This window comes from Salmo salar, chromosome 04 (genome assembly GCF_965601325.2).
Source record: "Salmo salar chromosome 04, fSalSal1, whole genome shotgun sequence".
Classification (NCBI taxonomy): domain Eukaryota; kingdom Metazoa; phylum Chordata; class Actinopteri; order Salmoniformes; family Salmonidae; genus Salmo; species Salmo salar.
In genome coordinates, this window is record NC_138294.1 from 43,065,524 (window position 1) to 43,079,988 (window position 14,465).

Here is a 14,465-nt window from a genome sequence, read left to right on the forward strand (position 1 = left end):
CTCTGACAGACTGGTTAAGCCTCTGTCCCATTTTACAGGACAGTTAATAACAAAGATTGCCCCCTTGGTTGATAATAGACACAGACCAGAGGAATGCAGGCTTTTGTGCTGGGAGAGGGAGAGGACACTTAAGCTACTAATCCTTGAGTAACGGTCCTCTGAGAGGGTAAAAGGAGTCGTGATTTGAAATTTGAAACTCTTTCAGAAAGCTATTTTCACTCCGAACACAAATCCCAATTGAGAGACTATATGTTGTATTCTCCTCACACAAACATGCATGATGTCAAACATGATCCTCTGATGATGATTAATGAACCCCAGCTTGACTCTGACTGTATTTCCCTTGATATTATTCACTAACAATCCCTGAGTATTTCATTGATTCAGACATATCCTGGAGTGCATTGTACAAATTAGGAAAATGCATGTGTCTGAGTGACAAAGGTTGATCCCCCTGGGCACTCCACCACTCAGTCTAAATGTATACATGGCTATGCCTCTTACAGCTTCCAGATGGTCCTACTGTAAACTGTAAAACAAACTTTCCCTGTGGATTTACACCATTATTCTGGCAGTTGCCAGTTAAATACTGTCATTTTGATTTACAGCAGGGATGCTGTAACATGTTTACAGTAAGAAAAACTGTGCTGTATTATACAATACTGCATAATACTGTAAACGAGCCAACAGTAATCATTACAGCAACACAGCTATAGGATATTATATAATGAAGTAATTTGCTGGCAATTCTGATGCCAATATAATACTGTAAATGTACAGTACAGCATGTTATTGTAATCTGTTTTACAGTACCAATACTCTTACTGTGTTTTTTTTTACGGTAATTGAAATGAATGAATTAATGGTTGAATTAATGAATTAAATTCATTGAGGGAAGGCAGGTTTGTATTTAACTGTAATTGCATGGGATTGGTGCAAGCAGGTTGGCTGCTAGTGTTTTATATACACTATATATAAAAAGTATGTGGACAACCCTTCAAAATAGTGGATTCGGCTATTTCAGCCACACCCTTTGCTGACAGGTGTATAAAATCGAGCACACAGCCATGCAATCTACATAGACAAACATTGGCAATAAAATGGCCTTACTGTGACTTTCAACGTAGCACCGTCATTTTATTTAACCTTAATTTAAACATTTTATTTAACCTTTATTTAACTATGCAAGTCAGTTAAGAACAAAGTCTTTTTTACATTGACGGCCTGCCAAAAGGCAAAAGGCCTCCTGTGGGGAGGGGTGCTGGGTATTTTTTTAAATAAAATAATAGGACAAAACACACATCACAACAAGAGAGACAACACTACATAGAGACCTAAAACAACAACATAGCATGGCAGCAACACATGACAACACAGCATTGTAGCAACACAACATGACAACAACATGGTAGCAACACAACATGGCAGCAGCACAAAACATGGTATCAGCACAAAATATGGTACAAACATTATTGGGCACAAACAACAGCACAAAGGGCAAGAAAGTAGAGACAACAATACATCACGCAAAGAAGTCACAACTGTCAGTAAGAGTGTCCATGATTGAGTCTTTGAATGAAAAGATGGAGATAAAACTGTCCAGTTAGAGTGTTTGTTGCAGCTCGTTCCACTCGCTTGCTGCAGCGAACTGAAAAAAGGAGTGACCCAGGGATGTGTGCGCTTTGGGGACCTTTAACCTGTTATGGCTAGGGGGCAGTATTTTCACGGCTGGATAAAAAACGTACCCGATTTAATCTGGTTACTACTCCTGCCCAGTAACTAGAATATGCATATAAATATTGGCTTTGGATAGAAAACACCCTAAAGTTTCTAAAACTGTTTGAATGGTGTCTGTGAGTATAACAGAACTCATTTGGCAGGCAAAAACCTGAGAAGATTTCATGCAGGAAGTGGCCTGTCTGACAAGGTGTCGTTCTTCTTGTCTCTGTTTATTGAAGAGTGAGGATCTTAGCTGTACCGTGACACTTCCCACGGCTGCCATAGGCTCTCAGAAGGCGGCAAAATGCTGAATCGTGGCTTTGCAGGCTCTGGCTGAAAAAAAGTAGCGCGTTTGGGTAGTGGCTGGTTACAGTACTGTGAGACTCAGGCTCGTGCCCGCGTCGACCGAAAGCTTTGTTTACTTTCCTCTGTTTAGCTAAATGGACATTCCTGGTCGGAATATTATCGCTTTTTTATGAGAAAAATGGCATAAAAATTGATTTTAAACAGCGGTTGACATGCTTCGAAGTACGGTAATGGAATATTTAGATTTTTTTTGTCACGTATTGCGCCATGCGCGCGACCCTGATTTACCATTTCGGATAGTGTCTGGGACGCACGAACAAAACGCCGCTATTCGGATATAACGATGGATTATTTTGGACCAAACCAACATTTGTTATTGAAGTAGCAGTCCTGGGAGTGCATTCTGACGAAGACAACAAAAGGTAATCAAACTTTTATAATAGTAAATCTGATATTGGTGAGTGCTAAACTTGCCGGGTGTCTAAATAGCTAGCCCGTGATGGCTGGGCTATGTACTTAGAATATTGCAAAATGTGCTTTCACCAAAAAGCTATTTTAAAATCGGACATATCGAGTGCATAGAGGAGTTCTGTATCTATAATTCTTAAAATAATTGTTATGCTTTTTGTGAACGTTTATCGTGAGTAATTTAGTAAATTGTTAGCAAATTCACCGGAAGTTTGCGGGGGGTATGCTAGTTCTGAACGTCACATGCTAATGTAAAAAGCAGTTTTTTGATATAAATATGAACTTGATTGAACAAAACATGCATGTATTGTATAACATAATGTCCTAGGTGTGTCATCTGATGAAGATCATCAAAGGTTAGTGCTGCATTTAGCTGTCTTCTGGGTTTTTGTGACATTATATGCTAGCTTGAAAAATGGGTGTCTGATTATTTCTGGCTTGGTACTCTGCTGACATAATCTAATGTTTTGCTTTCGCTGTAAAGCCTTTTTGAAATCGGACAGTGTGGTTAGATAAAGGAGAGTCTTGTCTTTAAAATGCTGTGAAATAGTCATATGTTTGAAAAATTGTTTTTGTATTTTTGAGGAATTTGTCATTCGCGCCACGCCTATCATTGGATATTGGAGCAGGTGTTCCGCTAGCGGAACGTCTAGATGTAAGAGGTTAACAGAATGTGACTGGCAGAACGGGTGTTGTATGTGGAGGATGATGGCTGCAGTAGGTATCTCAGATAGGGGGCAGTGAGGTCTAAAAGGGTTTTATAAATAAGCATCAACCAGTGGGTCTTGTGACCGGTATAATGAGATGACCAGTTTCTCTGTAATCTAGCATGGGTAGAATGGTCATCTGAAACAGGGTTAGACTGGCAGCTCGGGTTAAAGAGGAGTGATTACGATAGAGTAAACCAAGTCTGGATTTAACCTTAGCCTGCAGTTTTGATATGTGCTGAGAGAAGGACAGTGTACCGTCTAGCCATACTCCCAAGTACATGAATGAGGTGACTACCGCAAGTTCTAAACCCTCAGAGGTAGTAATCACACCGGTGGGGAGAGGGGCATTCTTCTTGCCAAACCACATGACCTTTGTTTTGGAGGTGTTCTGAACAAGTTAAGGGCAGAGAAAGCTAGCTGGACACAAAGAAAGCTTTTTTGTAAAGACTTTAATACAATATCCAGGGAGGAGCCAGCTGAGTATAAGACTATCATCTGCATAAAAATGGATGAGAGAGCGTCCTATTGCCTGAGCTATGTTGTTGATGTAAATTGAAAGAGCGTGGGGCCTAGGTTCTAGCCTTGGGGTACTCCCTTGGTGACCGGCAGTGGCTGAGACAGCAGATGTTCTGACTTTATACACTGCCCTCTTTGAGAGAGGTAGTTAGCAAACAAGGCCAAAGACCCCTCATAGACATCAATACTCCCACAGGAATGGAATGGTCTACCGTATCAAAAGCTTTGGCCAAGTCAATAAAAATATCATCACAACATTGCTTAGAATCAAGGGCAATGGTGACACCATTCAGGACCTTTAAGGTTGCAGTGACACATCCATAACCTGAGCGGAAACCAGATTGCAAATAGGATAGAATGGCACCTTTCCAACAAGTCAGTTCGTCAAATTTCTGTCCTGCTAATAGTCATCTCCATGTACTCAGTGTATGCTGACACCCCCTACTGTATAGGAGCAACATTGCACTAATAGTCATTTACAACATCATAATCATTGTATTCTCCAGCTGCCTGAGCATGACCCAGGGGAATCAAAGGTTTAGGTGAATTGTCATACAGTGGGGGGGAAAGTATTTGATCCCCTGCTGATTTTGTACGTTTGCCCACTTATAAAGAAATGATCAGTCTATAATTTTAATGGTAGGTTTATTTGAACAGTGAGAGACAGAATAACAACAAAAAAATCCTGAAAAACGCAAGTCAAAAATGTTATAAAGTGATTTGCATTTTAATGAGGGAAATAAGTATTTGACCCCTCTGCAAAACATGACTTAGTACTTGGTGGCAAAACCCTTGTTGGCAATCACAGAGGTCAGACGTTTCTTGCAGTTGGCCACCAGGTTTGCACACATCTCAGGAGGGATTTTGTCCCACTCCTCTTTGCAGATCTTCTCCAAGTCATTAAGGTTTCGAGGCTGACGTTTGGCAACTCGAACCTTCAGCTCCCTCCACAGATTTTCTATGGGATTAAGGTCTGGAGACTGGCTAGGCCACTCCAGGACCTTAATGTGCTTCTTCTTGAGCCACTCCTTTGTTGCCTTGGCCGTGTGTTTTGGGTCATTGTCATGCTGGAATACCCATCCACGACCCATTTTCAATGCCCTGGCTGAGGGAAGGATGTTCTCACCCAAGATTTGACGGTACATGGCTCCGTCCATTGTCCCTTTGATGCGGTGAAGTTGTCCTGTCCCCTTAGCAGAAAAACACCCCCAAAGCATAATGTTTCTACCTCCATGTTTGACAGTGGAGATGGTGTTCTTGGGGTCATAGGCAGCATTCCTCCTCCTCCAAACACGGTGAGTTGAGTTGATGCCAAAGAGCCCCATTTTGGTCTCATCTGACCACAACACTTTCACCCAGTTGTCCTCTGAATCATTCAGATGTTCATTGGCAAACTTCAAACGGGCATGTATATTTCAGTCCTTCACGGCGTAGTGTGTTACCAATTGTTTTCTTGCTGACTATGGTCCCAGCTTCCTTGAGATCATTGACAAGATCCTCCCGTGTAGTTCTGGGCTGGTTCCTCACCATTCTCATGATCATTGCAACCCCACGAGGTGAGATCTTGCATGGAGCCCCAGGCCGAGGGATATTGACATTTCTTTTGTGTTTCTTCCATTTGTGAATAATCACACCAAATGTTGTCACCTTCTCACCAAGCTGCTTGGCGATGGTCTTGTAGCCCATTCCAGCTTTGTGTAGGTCTACAATCTTGTCCCTGACATCCTTGGAGAGCTCTTTGGTCTTGGCCATGGTGGAGAGTTTGGAATCTGATTGATTGATTGCTTCTGTGGACAGGTGTCTTTTTTACAGGTAACAAGCTGTGGTTAGGAGCACTCCCTTTAAGAGTGTGCTCCTATTCAGCTCGTTACCTGTATAAAAGACACCTGGGAGCCAGAACTCTTTCAGATTGAGAGGGGGTCAAATACTTATTTCCCTCATTAAAATGCAAATCAATTTATAACATTTTTGACATGCGTTTTTCTGGATATTTTTGTTGTTATTCTGTCTCTCACTGTTCAAATAAACCTACCATTAAAATTATAGACTGATCATTTCTTTATCAGTGGGCAAACGTACAAAATCAGCAGGGGATCAAATACTTTTTCCCCCCACTGTATGTTATGGCATTCATCATTTCAAAAAATTGTCTTCAAGACTTATGTATGTCTTATCTTTTAAGATGGTGCTGTAGTGGATAGCGGCTGTTTTACATTTTATCTTGCGGGTTTCACCTCGGGAAAACTAAGATGTGAAGAGTGTCTCTTTGTTAACAGCAGCTGATGCGTGATATTTAACGTTAATGAAGTCTCAAGCTTTTGCTCACCTGAGTTAGAATACCTCATGATAATCTATATTTAGCTGTCTATTTACCACCACAAACAGATGCTGGCACTAAGACCACACTCAACAAGCTGTATAGGGCCATAAGCAAACTAGAAAATGCACATCCAGAGGCGGCATTTGTTGCCGGTGATTTAATGCAGCTAAACTGAAATCCGTTTTACCTAATTCTTACCAGCATGTCACCTGCGCAACTAGAGGCGACAAAAATCTTGATCACCTTTACACCACACACAGTAACGCAAACAAAGCTCTACATCACCCTCCCTTTAGCAAATCTGACCATAACGCTATCCTCCTGATTCCTGCTTACAACCAAAACTGAAATAGGAAGTAATAGTGACGTGCTCAATACGGAAGTGGTCCAATGAAATGGATGCTAAGTTACAGAACTGTTTCACTAGCACAGACTGGAATATGTTCTGAATTTAATCCGATAACATTGAGGAGTATACCACATCAGTCACTGGCTTCATCAATAAGTGCATCAACGACGTCGTCCCCACAGTGACCATACGTACATATAGCAACCAGAAGCCCTGGATTACAGGAAACATCCACACTGAGCTGCAGCTTTCAAGGAGTGAGACACTAATCCGGACGCTTATAAGAAATCCCGCTACGACCTCCGACAAGCCATCAAACAGGCAAAGCTTCAATACAGGTTCCTACTACACCGGCTCTGACGCTCATTAGATGCTGCAGGGCTTGCAAACATTCACTATCAGCCCCGAGCTGCTTCCCGGACTATCTGCATTGACCTCCCCTTTGCACTAACTCTTTTGATTCATCACATATGCTGCTGCTACTGCTCATTATTTATCATGTTGCCTAGTCACTTTACCCCTACCTATATGTACATACAGTATATACCTCAATATTTCTTACTGCTGGACATTGACTCAGTATTGGTACCCCGTGTATATAGCAAAGTTATTGTAACTCATTGTGTATTTATTCCTTGTGTTATCTTTCTTTTATTTGTCTATTTTTCTCTCTTCATTGTTGGGAAGAAATGTGATTTGATTTGTAAGGAAAAGACAAAACAATATTTTGGAGGAACACGGAGGAGGAAGAAGGATGAGGGGTTGGAGGATAGTGGGCAGAGACCAGAGAAAGGCAGCAGATGAAGAGCTCTGGGCTTCCCGTGTGGCAGGTGGTGGGGAGGATAATCCAGGTAAATTCTTTAATGCATGGAGGTAGGCACAGAAAGGACAAGGGAGGGGTGGGGGCCAATGGGGTTGGGGGAAAGGTGTGCAAAACAGGGAGGGCTAATTGTAGCCTGGTAATCCTTCCCTGGCCCCTACCTACTCCTCCTCCTGAGGGAAATCTTCAAAAAAGCCAGGGTGGATGACTCCACCCTGGCTCTGGACGCTTCAAACGGATGTAAGGGGTACCGAGGAGATACCTTTAGGCCTATTTACTGGGTACCTGGACAACACTGTGCTCACCTCTGAAGATTCACCATTTAATGAGGATTTACCCTCTTACCTGTCCTTTTTTCCCACCATCTGAAGCACATCATTCAACATGGGAGAAGTTCAAAAGGTAATTCCGCTACCTTCTGCTGCCGATCTTTGAGTTTGATGGAAATGTACATCTTGATGAGTCCTAAAGGGTTATTCAGGGACAAATTGTTTTCTCTTTTCAATAATTAACTGTCGATTTGACACAATCTCAGCTAATAAAATGCCTAGTAGTCTCTTACAAGCTTCCTAATTGCTTTTTTTCTGTGTCTGTTTGCAATATCCTCTTCTATCTTGTTTTTCTCAGGGGTTTTTCTCAGTCCTACAGAAATTAAAAGGAACCACAGAACAGGAACTTCGTATAGTCCTTCTGGGTCTAGACAACGCTGGCAAAACAACGCTGCTAAAACAGCTTTCATCCGAGGATGTCAACACCATTACTCCTACACAGGTCAGATCCATTCCTGGCATGCTCTGAACTTACATAAGCAGGCCCACTGTAGTTTTGTAATGACAACTCTGTGACCCAGCTCCATGGCAGGATATTACACTTCCTTCCTCAGGTTGTTGCTGAAAGCTTACACGGAATGACACTTACTCAATGGAAGCCGGATGTCAGATCTTTTTTTAACCTGCTGATTCAAAATCGGATCTTTGATCATATCAATGTCTTCTACCAAGCTATAATCATTCTTGGATCTCTAAATGGGTGACATTTGAGAAAACAATGGCATATTAACCTAATTGTCACTCCACTGGTAGCAAGTAAAGCCGCTCATCCCTTCTAGCAGTTCAAATAGATGCAAAGAATTGTCACACTTCATGTCAGACATGAAAAGGGAGATAAATGGCCTGATCCCAGATCAATAAATCAAATGTATTTTAATGGTCCTTTTTTTTACAGCAGCAGTTGTCACAAAGTTCTTTACAAATACCCAGCCTAAAACCCCAAAGAGCAAGCAATGCAGATGAAGATGCACAGTGTCTTGGAAAAAGTCCCTAGAAGGCAGGAACCTAGGAAGAAACCTAGAAAGAATAGTCTCCGAGGTATAACCACTGGCCAGTCCCCTTCTGGCTGTACCGATGACTTCACAAGGGTCAGGTCACTCCAGAGGGTTATACTACAAAGCAGGATCAAAGAGTCACTTGCCTAAATATTCTGAAATAAGTTCTTTTTTTTTTAAAGATGAGCTTGAAATGGGTATGGTCTAATTAACTCAACAACCAAAAACACATGGCTAACTCATTGTCCTGCTTTGTAGTATATCCCTCTGACCAAGAGCTAAGGGGCTTTGGAAATAAACAAGTAGTATCATCAAATATCGACACGTTGTCTATTCAAGTTCATCATAGTAGTGTTGTATGATTTAGTTTGGTTTTTCATATGTTCAAAGGCAATCACAGACAGTGCTTGTTTTATGCAGACTTTGCACAAAATAGCACATTAAGCTAGACTAAGAATAGAGACCAGGCTGTGACTTTAATCCAGGGGTTGAAGATTACTTAACCATTAAGGCAGAGGGTGTGACACACATTTTGTAAGGCCTAGCTAAAAACAGAGGGTCTAGGTTTATTATCAATGTACATGTCTATCTTGTAATGTCAGAATGTTATAAACAAATGCTTATTTAGAGACACAAGTAGCCTACAAGATTAAGGCAGTGTTCTGCTGAACTGTGTTACCTCCAAATTCTGCTCCTCCATTGATCCCAAAGGGCTTCAACATTAAGAGTCTCACATCTCACGGAATGAAACTGAACGTGTGGGACATTGGAGGACAGAGGAAGATTCGACCCTTCTGGAAGAAATATTTGGAAAACACAGATTTGTTGGTGTGTAAATTCTGTTAGCAGATTTCTCACTTTGTCCTATTATACAGTGGCTTCAGAAAGTATTCACACCCCTTGAATTTTTCCACATTTTGCTGTGTTAAAACCTGAATTTAAAATTGATTAAATTGAGATTTTGTGTCACTGGTCTACACACAATACCCCATAATGTCAAGGTGGATTTACGTTTTTAGAAATTTTTACAAATTAATGAAAATGAAAAGCTGAAATGTCTTGAGTCAATAAGTATTCAACCCCTTTGCTATGGCAAGCCAAAGAAATTCAGGAGTAAAAATGTGCTTAACACGTCACATAATAAGAGCGGTGAATTCCAAACACGGATTCAACCACAAAGACAAGGGAGGTTTTCCAATGCCTTGCAAAGAAGAACACATATTGGTTAAAAAAAAATAAGAAAAAAAATCATCACTACAAAGATACAGGTATCCTTCCTAACTCAGTTGCCAGAGAGAAAGGAAACTACTCAGGGATTTTACCATGAGGCCATTGGGGATTTTAAAACAGTTAGAGTTTAATGGTTGTGGTATGAGAAAACTGAGGATGAATCCACAACATTGTAGTTACTCCACACTACTAACCTAGATGACAGAGTGAAAAGAAGGAAGCCTGTACAGAATAAAAATATTCCAAAACATGAAACCTGTTTGCAATAACATACTAAAGTACATTTTCAAAAAATGTGGCAAACGAATTAACTTTATGTCCTGAATACAAAATGTTATGTCTGGTGCAAATCCAACACAACACATCACTGTGAACCACTCTTCATATTTTCAAGCACTGTGGTGGCTGCATCATGTTATGGGTATGCTGGTCATCGGCAAGAACTAGGGAGTTTCTCTGGATAAAAAGATTGAGTTAAGTACTGGCACAATACTAAAGGAAAACCTGGTTCCGTCTGCTTTCCAACAAACACTGGGAGAAAATCCCCTTGCGGACAAGAACCTAAAACACAAGGTCAAATATACACTGGAGTTGCTTACCAAGAGGACAAACAATGTTCCTGAGTGGCCTAGTTACAGTTTTGACTTAAATCGGAATGACAACCTATGGCAAGACTTGAAAATGGCAACGATCAACAACCAATTTGATAGAGCTTGAGGAATAAAAAAAAATGATGTGCAAATATTGTCCAATCTAGGTGTGCAAAGCTCTTAGAGACTTCAGCTGTAAACACTGCCAAAAGTGAGTCTAACATGTATTGACTCAGTGGTGTAATATTTCTGTATTTCATTTTCAATTCATTTGCAAAAATGTCTAAAAACATGTTTTCACTTTGTCATTAAGGGTTATTGTTTGTAGATGGGTGAGAACATTTTTTATTTTTTTTAAACCATTTTGAATTCAGGCTGTAACAACAAAATGTGGAATAAGTCAAGGGGTATGAATACTTTGTGAAGGCACTGTATCTGCAACATGCTTCAGAGAGTAAAATAGAAGCCATTTACTACAGTCAGGTTTAGACTACAGCCTGTTTTATTGCTTGGGCATTAGTTTACTTCAATCTCAATAAAAGTGAGATACCAAATAGAGAATCAATCATATGTGTTACAAGATGATAAATGACCCGCCTATTTCCTCTTTCCTCCAGATATATGTCATAGATAGTGCAGACAAGAAGCGGTTTGAAGAAACTGGACTGGTGAGGCCAACTGAAATAGCAGTCATTCTCTATTCCAAACATTGTCTTGTAAATCTTTAATGTTAACAGTAAGCCTTGTATTATAACAGTGGATACGCAAACCAGTAATTGCTGACAACACGGAGATGTAGTCCACACACTATGCTCCTCTCTGAAATAACACTGCTGACCCCTCAGGAGCTGTCAGAACTGATCGTTGACGAGAACCTGAAGGGGGTTCCAGTGCTCATCTTTGCCAACAAGCAGGACCTGGCCACGGCCTCGCCTGCCAGCGAAATTGCAGAGGGCTTGAACCTGCACACGTACCGCGACCGGGCGTGGCAGATCCAGGCCTGCTCCGCTTTCTCTGGAGAGGGAGTACAGGTAGGCCACAACATCTCTGAAAATAGGACAGATCATGTCAGTTACCATTTAATGAAGTTAGAGGGACACCATATCACAATATAAAATAACTGTACTGTACAATCCACTGGGACTTACAAGACATATGAAAGGCAACATCAAGTGCCAATTCAGTGGACTCAGTGGGTGTTCATGTTCTGTTCCTCCTCATGTAGTTAAAGGGGAGTGCTGTGCGTACTCCAGCAAACGTCCTCTTCTCACTATTCATGTAGTAAAATAATTGGAGCCCACAGGAGAATAAGTTATTCTCTGTTATCCACCATATCATTAGTAGGATCTTTTCAGAACCTATAACTGGGTTTCACATAGTGTGCAGCATATTATGTCATTACAGTTTACAGCAGGGTTGTCAGGGCAACATCTCAGTAGGGGTGAAAATGAAGAGCTGAAACAAACTATTGGAATGCTTTGCCTCATCGTCGTAACACAACATGAAAGCCGTGTAAAGCTCCAGATTAGCATCTGCCCGAGTACTGTCCTAGAGGATCAGGAGGTCAGACCCCAACATAAGACCTGACTATATGTCCAATGAAATACGTAACACTGTAGCTGCAATATACTGTACATCTACGACAGGTATATGCTGTAATTACTTTGTAATTTTTTTAAAATGTCATGTGTAATCTTTTTGTTCTCACAGGACGGCATGAACTGGATTTCCGACACCATTGTGAATAGGAAGAAAGCTGACTAAACCCTGAATATCCAACATGCTGCTTTGTACGCACATACTTTTGTGTGTTTCATGAAAACTCTGTACAAATGTTAACACCCAATGCAATGGTGACAGGTTTTATAGATGAAGCCATCTCTCTGAGGATGACCCAAAACATTTGAGATCTTTCTGGCTTCTCAAATCCAGCCACAGGAAAATGGACTGAAGGAGGGGGTCACAATAGAAACCATCAACAAGAGAATAAAACACATATTCTCCCGGTCCCATGAAGGGTTAATGCTCTGGAATGATACTTTCTTTGATATAAGTCTATGGAGAAAAAACTATTCTGGAAGAGCACAAGTACTCCAAGGGACAGAGCATTTTATGGGCAAATAGTCCCACAAAAACTTTAGTAGAACATCTCTACTTTTAAGCATATTTTAGGAAAAATTCATACATTTTGTAGTTTGTGTGGTTTCATTGTTTATACATTATTTGTTTATCGCGTGAATTGAGACTGTGATACAACATAAATATTGAATTGGCAAAATCTGCTCAGACGTATGCATGCTTTGTTTGTACCATCAATTAAAGCAATAGGCAAGCACTCTTCCATCCTGTTTGTCACTGCTGTCAGACAGTAAGTCAGTGCTGCCCCACAGTGGGGGACTGTCATCATTACACCTGTGCCAGGAATAGTAAACTCACAAAAAACAATCCATGGTCTGTGTCAAATACATTGTAAGTAAATGTATATTCCTGTCGCACACACGATGAGGGCTCAGCGAACAACTGAACGAGAAGTATCTGTATCGCTATAGACTATGCTAATTCAATTCAAATCTGGACCGAAGCCGGTTCCACTGCTTTTTTTCCATTCTTCCCCTCTTATCAGGGACTGATTTAGACCTGGGATAACAACTGGGTGCAACTAATTATCAGGTAGAACAGAAAACCAGCAGTAGTCTAAACCTCGTAGAGTAAGATTTGAATATCCCTGGACTATGGTGTCACTTCAGAGTTGATGTCAGCAGCTGGATCGTGTTTTTATTATCAGTGATAATTTGTAAGTCGCTCTGGATAAGAGCGTCTGCTAAATGACTAAAATGTAAAAAAAAATATGGATGGATGACAGCTAAATCCTATCTCATTAGTCCCTGTGAGGAGTACAGCACACTGACGACCACTCACTAAAATAAGCCTGTGTTCTAAAGTGGGTGGCCCGACTGTCAGAACCCTGTCTTTCACCAGCAAAGGAAGCTCTGCCTTGAATAGAGAGACATACTCAGACCCTTTGCTATGACACTCGGAATTGAGCTCAGATACATCCTGTTTCCATTGATCATCCTTGGGATGTTTCTAAAACTTGAGTGTCAACTTGTGGTAAATTCAATTGATTGGACATGATTTGGAAAGGCACACACCTGTCTATATAAGGTCCCCCAGTTTAGGGTGCATGTCAGAGCAAAAACTAAGCCATGAGGTCAAAGGAATTGTCTGTAGAGCTCTGAGACAGGATTGTGCCAAAGCACAGGTCTGGGGAAGGGTACCAAAAAAATTCTGCAGCATTGAAGGTCCCCAAGAACACAGTGGCCAACATTCTTAAATGGAAGAAGTTTGGAACCACCAAAACTCTTACTAGAGTTGGCCCGGCAAAACTGAGCAATCGGAGGAGAAGGGCCTTGGTCAGGGAGGTGACCAAGAACCCGATGGTCACTCTGACAGAGCTCCAGAGTTCCTCTATAGAGATGGGAGAACCTTCCAGAAGGACAACCAGCTCTGCAGCACTCCACCAATCAGGCGTTAATGGTAAAGTGGCCAGACGGAAGCCACTCCTCAGTAAAAGGCACATGACAGCCCACTTGGAGTTTGCCAAAAGGCGTCTAAAGGACTCTCAGACAACGAGAAACAAGAGTCTCTGGTCTGATGAAACCAAGATTGAACTTGTAGGCCTGAATGCCAAGCGTCACGTCTGGAGGAAACCTGGCACCATCCCTACGGTGAAGCATGGTGGTGGCAGCATCATGCTGTGGGGATGTTTTTCAGTGGCAGGGACTGGGAGACTAGTCAGGATCGAGGGCAAAGATGAACGGAGCAAAGTAGACGAGAGAGCCTTGATGAAAATATGCTCCACCAGAGCGCTCAGGACCTCAGACTGGAGCCAGAGCCCTAACCTGAACCCGAACAGAACAGTAGGCTGTAACATAACACAATGTGGAAAAGGTCAAGGGGTCTGAATAGTTTCCGAAGGCACTGTGTGTGTGTGTGTGCGTATATAAACTCAGCAAAAAAAGAAACATCCTCTCACTCACTTTCAGCAAACTTAACATGTGTAAATATTTGTATGAACATAACATTCAACAACTGATACATAAACTGAACAAG

The 14,465-nt window shown here is 41.4% G+C and overlaps 1 protein-coding gene across 1 annotated transcript; it reads left to right on the forward strand.

Moving 5' to 3' along the window:
* The first annotated feature begins 7,393 nt into the window (after positions 1-7,393).
* Positions 7,394-12,630, forward strand: LOC106602926 (ADP-ribosylation factor-like protein 3). Its single transcript, XM_014195940.3, has 6 exons — positions 7,394-7,610; positions 7,836-7,979; positions 9,244-9,360; positions 10,970-11,020; positions 11,198-11,383; positions 12,063-12,630. The coding sequence occupies exons 1-6, from the start codon at positions 7,593-7,595 to the stop codon at positions 12,114-12,116; spliced, it is 570 nt and encodes a 189-aa protein (XP_014051415.1). The 5' UTR covers positions 7,394-7,592; the 3' UTR covers positions 12,117-12,630.
* The last annotated feature ends 1,835 nt before the right edge of the window (positions 12,631-14,465 follow it).